Raw genomic sequence first — 9,318 nt, 5'->3', positions numbered from 1 at the left:
TAGTCTGCAGAAATTAAAAGGAATCCAGAGGCAGCTGTTCATTTAATTTTCAAGTTATTTGAGGACTAAAATAGCTTTAGCCGTTATGCTGAGTTCATAGAAACACTCAACTTGCCACAGAAATGAGGGAAATAACCATACTTGGCAAGAGATGTGTTTTATTGAATGCAGGCCAGCATTTGGGGGAAGCAGAGTGCTCTTCCCTTAACAGGGACACGGGAAGGAAGCCAGGAGACGCTGGCGTTGCTGTCCGGTCTGTAGTTCATAGGTTACCAGCGCTAGTTAAGATGGGATTGCCATTGGAAACGCTTCTGTATTTCCAAGAGCCTCCCAAGAAACCTTGGTTATGGGTGAATGTGGTAGAGCCCAGTTCCTGCTCTGCCCGGGTCACTCACTGGGAACATGCAATGGCTGTTGTCTTTCTTATTGCTGAATTGCATGGTCAGCTCATTTAGTTACCAGTTAGTTTTCAAAGATTTTGGGGGTTTTTTTTGGTAAAGATGGAGATGGATTTTTTGTTTTTTAGAAGAGGTAAGAGACCGACCTGAAGAGGGATTTCTACTTTGCTTCCGTGCTTATTGCTGCTGGGGGTTGGTAAAGCATAAAGAAATGACCATGTTCTCATGCAAAGGCTGCTAACACCAGCATAGTATGGCTCTAGAATTAATTGGATATTACCCTAAGCCAGAGAAGATGCCCAGATAATCAAGTTGCCGCAGCCTGATGAGTTACTTCACATAAGATAAATGGTAGTTGTCACCTTCAAATAAATTCTTAAGCCGCCACAAAGTGCAGGTGAAATTTGTTGTTTAGGTCTTTCTTGCTGCATCTTAAGTGAATGAATTTTAGCCTTTGCCACAGCAAAAGTGCATGGCTGTTACTGTAGTCATTACAGCACCTAGATCTCACATGAATCTGTGTTGTCAGCCAAAATGACTTGGGAATGCGTGTATTTTTTTGTCACAGTAGTTAAATATCCTGACCTACGTATGCAAGCAGAGCTTTCAGCTGTCGGTGAGGAGGATCGGTCCAACCTGCAGACTTAGGACTTGCGTAAACACCAATGTCGCAGCAGTTAAAATGTAACCAAGTTTAAAAGAACTTTAGATAATCAGTGTAAACCCCATGGAAGTAGGTATATCAGTTTAAATATGAATGGTGGACGTGGCTTGTTCTTGTCAGCCCTAGTCTGCCTTTAGCCATGGACACGTTATTCACTTCACAGTAGCCGTGCCTGTTGGTAACAGCACCTCAGCCCCTCTCTCCGTCTCTGCCCTTACAGATCTGCTAGTAGAGCAAACTGCGCAAGTATAAACCTAGTTTGGGTTTATAACTAAAAACGTAGTTTAATTTACTTTAAATATTTTGCCTGAAAGGGCAGAGGTGATCTTGCTTGCCTTGGCTTGTTTTGCTGTTGTCATTTCCTTTCAGCTGGCCTTGCTCCCAGTCACATCTTCCTCCAGCCCAGTTACTGCCCAGTCAGAGGACATCAGTCTGTGGCTTCAGGATTGCCAGAGAAAACAATGCTTTAAGCATTTAGACTGCAGTTAGTAAACAAATTAAGTTAAACTGCTGTATTTGCATGCTTCAATCTACCTCAGAAAGTAAAATGGTACAGTTGAAGTTAAAATCGCAGTAAATGCTTTATGAAGTGTTTGTTCTGTACCCTCTTTGCTATCTTTAAGTAAAGCATAGTTATTAGCAGAGAATGAAGTACCTATGTATGAAAAACCTCTTCATAAGAATACTTGTTGCCTGAATGAACATAAAATCAATATTTTTTCAAAATAAAACAAATTAAAGAAAAGTAGCATAATATTTAGAACTGTGGCTTAATGGCACTTGGTTTGAGCTTGTGAGCTTAATGACTCCTAAGCCAAGAGGTGGAGTCACGTATAATTGAGAAGTAGGATACCTACTGTATGAGCACTGTTACATCTTTACAAGTCTGCCTTCTGTTCTCAGATCCCTCTGATGACGAATGGGAAGAACTTTCCAGCAGTGATGAAAGCGATTTGTTTATGGAAAATACATATGATGAGGGGAGTGGGCTGCTGATGTCACCCCTGTGCCTCTCTGATGAGGTTAACTCAGCATTTCTGAACAACCTCATTCCAAAGAAGGTACTGTCTTTTTTTTCCAACATGTGGTACAATCTTTTACTTGCACCTGATTTGTGTTCCGGGTTAGGGAAACGTATTATCCCAATCTAACTGGAGAAAAGGAATATTTTTAAAAATTCAATTTAGCTTCACTTTTTTTGGCCTAAAGGTGGAGCATCATCACATGAGCTGTTTTGACCTAAATAATTTCTTCATGTAAGTGGGAATAGAAGGTTCATGTGTTTCAGAAATGTAGAGATTTTGGGGCATGTTGCTTTTTTGTTTTGTTTTGTTTTTTTTTTAAATTTGGCTTTTCCAAAATACAAAGGTTATTATTCCTTGATTTGGACATGAAAAAGATTACCTGCAAAAAGAAAGGAAACTTTGAGCTGAAGCGTCACTGCTAGGTTTATGTGTTAATTAGGTGAAGTGGAAGTAACATGTGAGTAGCAACAGTCAGCACTGAAAAAGTGCAAGTTCTTCTTTCCCACTGTTTTTACATAGTGTGTGAAGTACATCATCTGACACTGACAAGAATTCAGATGTTCTCGTTTCAGAGTTGTTCTGCTCATTCTTATTTGGAGTTGTAAAGATGAAGTCTCGCGTTTCAATCAGTTGTTATGTTAGTTCAGCACCATTGCAGAATTCTGACCCAAGACATCAAGGTGCGAGATGAAAACATTCAAGGCTTTTTGTACTTAATAGCAAACAGTCTATGTTATGTGACAAGGTCTTTTTGGACTTGGAGCTATCTGAAAATACTGTAGCAGAATCTGTAAGAAGAAAGATGTAAATAAAAAAGAATAAAAGACACCTAGAAAATCACCTTTTGTTCAGTACAACTGGATACTTAAAATACACTATGCTAGACCCAGTGTACAATTGCACCATCTGAGTAATTGAGAACAGTTCTGGCGCTTTAAGGAAGTGAGACACTTGCTACCTGGAAAGCTAGGAAATATGTAGTTTGAAGTATCTGTTTGGCATTAAGCTAAAATTTCAGTCTTTCCTCCAAACACACTAAAAAAACAAAAAGAGAAAGCCTTTATTGCTAAACCTTTCTTTTTCCCCTCCTCAGATTCTTGAAAAAACTGCTTTTCCGAACAGTGTTGCTCTAGACATCTGTATGCACAATCCGTCTTGGAAACCATTAATTAAAAAGTAGGAGTTTCATTGTCTCTTTTTGTATTTTTCATGTATATTCAGTTGTTTTAGAACTATTGGAATGATTATCCGTCTTTGGGTTACTTTTAAGATCTGGACAATGGCAGGTCTGATAAATGATTTTGAATAATGAGATTAAACGTTTTGGTAAACTGCCTTGTTGAATTCAAGATTCTTGTTTGTGTTTTGACATCTGTTTTAAAGAGGTCTGCTAAGTGCGTTTTTTGTTTGTTTGTTTCAGACTGAGTGTGGTGCAGTGTAGAGCTTTAACGTGTCTTCATAGCATTTTGTTAGTGTCAGACGTGGATTGCCTTGGGGGAGCTTCAGCACTTCAGTCCCTTGCACAGCATCTCTCGCAGCTCGTCTTCTCTAAAACGGGTAAGGTGTTTAGTGAGGGGGGCTTGCAGACCCCCTGTGCTGATCATACAGGTACTAGGTAGCCAGGTACATTGTTGAGTTTTAATACCATTTTATTACTAATTTTATCTCTTTGAAAATAAGGATACTGAATGTCGGAAGTGGGCTGACAAAACTGTGTATCCTGATGAGATGTGTTTGTCCAAATTGCACCTTGAGCAAGTATGTTCCTAGTGCAAGGATAAGCTTTACATCTGTGTGTGTGCTCATCAGGTCACTGTTGGTGCATGATTCCTGCCTTGCTGTGAGATGAGAACTGTTTGCTTGATCGAATTTGTGATGCTACCAGTTTTTCATCAATCAGACGAGCCACGAAGAAGATGTGATGTTTTCTTTTTAAGTGTGCTAACTAGCCTAAATAGACATGTGAAAAAAAAAGAATATCTAGCACAGGTTTTCACATCAATTTTTCTGGGAATCTTACACAATGATAGCAAATGTGGTTGTTGCAAAAATCTCCAAAGCATACATGGTGTACTTTACAGTAGTAGAGACAGCAGCCACCTTCTCTTCAGGACATGATTTATGCATATGATTGCATAGCTTTACTGAAAATATATTTGTAATATGAAAATGTGCAAAGTTTTTATGACTAAATATTAAAGCTGCTCAACTTTCTGTTATGGGGGTGGTTTTATTTCAATGGAGAAGGCAATAAATTTATGTTTTCTAAAAATACAATTTTAGAAGATCAGATAAATTCTAGTGTTTAACAAGGTGTTTTTACTGTAGTTCCTCTAAGGCACTTTACTTCTGAGATACCGTGATGTTTTCCCCATACACTTGCTAGTATCAGTAATACTGCATGTTCTAGTGTAGATAACACAGCAGTTAGCGTTTCCAGCCAGCTCCTGTAACCTTGTGCATCAGATCAGCATCATTCCAGTAATACTTGGACAATTTATGCTATGATGTCTCTGTTACTGACACCGGAGAAGCTGAACGCAGATTAAAAAAAAAAAAATAAAGGAAAAGGAACAAAACACTGGTTCCAAGCTTATTACCTCGTTCCCTGACAGGCTGCTTCATTCAGACTACTCTGATAATCTGTTTTTTATTTAAGGTCAGTGACAATGGCTTTTCAAAAAATAAGAGCTATTTTCGGAGGCTGGAAAAGCCTGCCAATTCTTAAAATTCTCAGAAAACATTTTTCACAAGACAGATCTGCTGAAGTCTAACATATGCATGGCTTTGTCATTTTTTTTGTTTCTTAGAAGCGTGAGAAGCTCATTTTTCTTCCCTTGCTTTAAACATCTTCCCTTGTAGCCACAAATGTGGCATATGTAGTTCTAACTTGCTGTAGTGTATAGTATGACACTGCATTAATGCTTGAAAATACATCTGCAGAAAACACATCTGCACTCTGGAAAAGCGTAAAAAATGCCATTAAAAGAATGTGATCAGCCTATGGGAACATTATTACTGAGAGTACTTGAAAAACTAAAATACAGGAAATGAAAATAAATATGAAGACATATGCAAGGAAATTCACATAAAATATTTGTCTCATGCCTGAAGAGCAAGACTTCCAAGATTTCAGGGTCTGTATGTTATGCTTTACAGTAGTCAGAAAGTTCTTAGGTGAAACTGGACAAGTGACTAGTTGAAGACAAGGGGTGCTGCTAACAAATGAATTTAATGACCTGGGTCCATTTTTTTGTTAAGATAATATTTTTTAATAGTTAAATGCTCTGTAGTGGAAACTGCCAGATAGAGTTGATAACATACCGACGTGTAGTTAGAAGGAATTCTGTGGTTTGCAGGGTGAAGAGGGGGCATACAGATCTAATTTGCTTACATGGGAAAGGAGGAGATCTGCATGAAACAATCAAGAGGTTCTGCATCTGGAGTGGTCCATAAAATAAGAACACGTTAGAGAAAAATAAAAAGCTTCAAGAAATGCAGAACATGCATTGAAGATGCTGGCTGGTATTGATGAATTTGAAGTTAAAAAAGATTAATGCAGTGTTTGAGTCATACATTCCTGAAAGGTTATTAAACCACTAGAAAAATATGCTTATTCTATGAACTGGGAAAGGTCCAGTGTTCTGGGTGTCTAAAAAGGCTGTTCAGAAGAAAGGAGTTAAAGTATGCAGTCAGCTTCTTGTAGTTTTCTCAGTTCCTGTATTACGGCCTCCATGTGACACCACTTTCCAGGGTTCTGTTCTGCCAGCAGTGGTTCGTACCATACGTTAGGTCACACAAGTGTCTCAACCAGGGACATGCCTGAAAATGAGGACCGATGGTGTGGTCTTACCTCCAGATGCAATTAATGCTGAATTCAGACAAATCACTATGGTTACAACCTACAAAGACCAGCCTCTGAGAATCTAGCTCTTCCTGTTTGTAGTACTACCTGGAGGAACAATTAAGGGATTAAGGAATTTGTATTTCTTTGCTTCTTGTATGCTTCATCTGACTGTTTAACTTTTGGCTCTGGGTTCAATTCTTTGACAGAACTCCCTACAGACACAGAATTCCTGGAAGCCATAACGAGCGCTTTGAGGGCTCTCTTACAAACAATGGCATCAAAGAACATCTCCCAGGTAAAAGCTTTCAAACTCAAATGCTCTGGTGGATTCAGATTCATGGGAGATTGTGCTGGAAAGATTTTTAAACAAAACTATTTAAATTAAGTGTTCAATTTCAGTAATGGTGAACACTGAAAGAACAGAATTAAAGCATTCACTCTTTGTATTTTTCATGGCCCTTACATGAATACATTTTTATACATCTCCTCCTTAATGTATAAACAGATGAAGGATATTTCAAAACCAGAACAGCGATAAGCCACAGGTAATGTCTTTAGGAGATGGATATAATGACAAGCATTTAGTAAATTAGCACCTAGAAATGTGGATTTTTTTTTTTCCGGATTGTTGAAGCTGGCTGTCCCTAGAATCTTGGTTGGACATAAATTAGTGAGCAAAATATATGAACGAAGCATAATAATTTGTTATGCAAGGTGTAATACTAGATGGTATGCTGGTCCTTTCCAGCTTTAAACTGAAAAATTAACTTCTCTCCTGTGGGTTGTAATGCATTGGAAATAGCTGCTGGGGCAGGTAAATTTGTGAAAATCCCTTTGGGCTCAGAACTTTTTCCTTCAGCTTCATGACAGCCTCGGTTATGTCCTAGAAGAAACACCTTAAGAAGTTGAAAGGGAGATTTTAAAATGATTTCTTGCTAATTACATTGTCATAATCCAGAAAACATTCAGTTTTCATAGCACAGCACTCTGTTTCTCTGTTACAAATTTGCCTGTGTTCTGTAAAAGTAAGTGATCTAAATGTCATCTTTGAAAATTTCCTTAAAAATGTAAATACATCTTCCTTCTTTCTCTTTTTATTTCCCCCCCTGCCTTGCTAAACAGTGTATGACTCCTGAGCAGCTATTGGCTTTATGTGAAGCTGGTATTCACAGCAGCAATGCCAGTGTTAGAGTGAATGTAGTGAGCATCCTTGGAATTTCTGGCAGCGTCCTGGCAAAAGGACAAGATACAGCTGAAACACTAAAGGTGAAAAAGCAAACTTTGCATTGCAAGCCTGAAACAGTTTTAAAGCTGCTTTTCAGTTTCTTAAGCATTGCTGGAAAAGTCAACTTTTCTCTCTCGTTTCAGATGATTGGAAAATTTCTTCTTGACGTTGCTATGAAGGAATCTTCTCTTGTGGTAGCAGGGGAAGCCTTGGATGCACTTTTTGATGTATTTGCAGATGGTGAAGAAGCAGAAAAGGCAGCGGTACAGATCAAGTTGCTTCCAGCTCTGAAAGAATTTCAGCCAGTGTTCAAAATGAGGGTAGGCATCAAACGCAGACAGCTCAGGGTCGCAACACGCAATGTGGGTTAAAGCTTTGAGATTTGAGTGGCTAGAGAAGAGAATTAAACAGGAATGTGTGGTTTTATAAGATGACTAAAAAAGGAAGAGAAAAAGAAAGAAAACATTAATTGAATCCCTGATGTTCCACTTTAGAGGAAAGCAAAAGTTCATGGAACCAGCAAGGTAACAGTGCAGCATCTACGTTGCATTATCTGCATTTTACCATCAGCACTATTGATGTCCAAATCACTGTATTCTTCTGAAACCCTAGGTTTTTTACTAAATAAATAAATAAATACTGCAGATGTCTCTGGAGGAGAACAGCTAAACTGGTGGGAGAGAAGTTCCTTCTGAAGTTATATCGACATCTTTTTTTTTTAAACTTGCTCAGTTGCAGATTGACATTTTTGTTCTTTCAGTGGATAATTACAATAGATTATGTATTCTGTATTGTAAAGAATCACAAGGCCAAAATTCTAAGCTGTAATTTTAGGTACGTCCTTGTCTTAAATAGACAATGGCCTTCAATATGCTGTTTCTTCAGTCGGATCAAGCCTGAGGAACCACTGTATTAGTCTTAAAGCTGAGCACTATACACACGAAATACATACCTGAGAGTGCTGCAATTGTTTGGTTAGTTAGATGTGCAAGGTCTTTCATATAAAAACCTACAGAAAATAAGTGTATGTTTCAGGTTTGAGTGAAATAGCATGCCAACAGTAGTCTAGTTTTAGGCAGACTTTATTACAGTAAACTGACTTGCAGAAATAATTATTAGCTATGCATATGCACACGTGAATTTGCTGGAGTTCTCAAAAGGCATGGGAAGCACGTTTTGATCAAAAACCTGTATAGAATTACTATAAACTTTAGGTGATCTAATAGGAGAAACTTCTCCATTAGTAAAGTACGTATTTTTTGGTTTTACAGATGCGAAAAGAAGGCAAAAGACAATTTAGTACAGATCAACTGTGTGTTCTCAACAATGTGAAGATGAATTTGAGGAGATTCATTGCGTATCAGGAGACACTAGGGAAAACCCCAACTTGAAATGTCGAGGAACGTTAAACTAAGGTTTCCCTTATTGAGTAATGTTTTCCAAAAATATAATGATTTTGGACTTCTGAAATATATTGAACAGAGCAGTTTTGCTGTCGTGTTAATACTGTTTTACATTCAGTATTTTTATACGTCTGGGTTGATGCAATACGAAAGTCACATCAGCGTAAAAAAAAACATAGCATACTTGGAGGTTGGTGTTGACAGTGATAAGAATGTGTTCTTGCAGTCCTGAGGTCAGTGCATAGCACCACTGTCATTGTTTAGAAATCCTCATGTATCCAGGTGGAAAACTAGAATTGTGTGAAAGAGTAATTTAGAGAATATTCGTGGTTATGTGCCAGATCAAGAAAAAAAAATTAAAAGCTCAAGATGCTTTTCAGGGAATTGATCAGTGGCAGAAGATTCATTTCTGCTGTTTGCTCTTACTATTTCTAGAATTGCACGGGCACTTACGGCAGACTTCCCAAAACAAGTTTGTGACAAGCGTATAGATGACTGCCAGCACTTGGATCTGTTGCTGTATGAGGTTTATTGAAAATTGTTTTAGATTCATTTATGATAAATTCAGCATAATGACTTCTTGCTGTGGAAACCAGTGTAAGAGGATCCTACGCTTATATGCAGCACTCCGTTTTTACTTTATTTTGATTGGTATTTCTGAAAATCAAGTCTCCTGATATACCGTCATTTTTCTAATTCTACATCAAGATGAATTTGAATTCAGGGACCCAGTAAACCTAATAAAAAGTATTTTTT

General features: G+C 38.0%; 1 protein-coding gene across 1 annotated transcript; it reads left to right on the top strand.

Moving 5' to 3' along the window:
• Positions 1-1,965: 1,965 nt before the first annotated feature.
• Positions 1,966-8,806, top strand: LOC104269927 (HEAT repeat-containing protein 3-like; the record flags this gene model as incomplete). The annotated part of the gene is made up of 7 exons (XM_009871111.1): positions 1,966-2,123; positions 3,181-3,263; positions 3,508-3,644; positions 6,141-6,229; positions 7,057-7,200; positions 7,303-7,479; positions 8,431-8,806. Coding segments are annotated over 7 exons (908 nt in total), but the record flags the coding sequence as incomplete, so codon positions are not given.
• Between the last annotated feature and the right edge of the window lie 512 nt (positions 8,807-9,318).

The sequence above is a fragment of the Apaloderma vittatum genome, unplaced genomic scaffold (assembly GCF_000703405.1).
Source record: "Apaloderma vittatum isolate BGI_N311 unplaced genomic scaffold, ASM70340v1 scaffold36586, whole genome shotgun sequence".
NCBI lineage: Eukaryota > Metazoa > Chordata > Aves > Trogoniformes > Trogonidae > Apaloderma > Apaloderma vittatum.
Note: the sequence above shows the minus strand (reverse complement) of the source record. Positions and strands in the feature narration are given on the sequence as shown.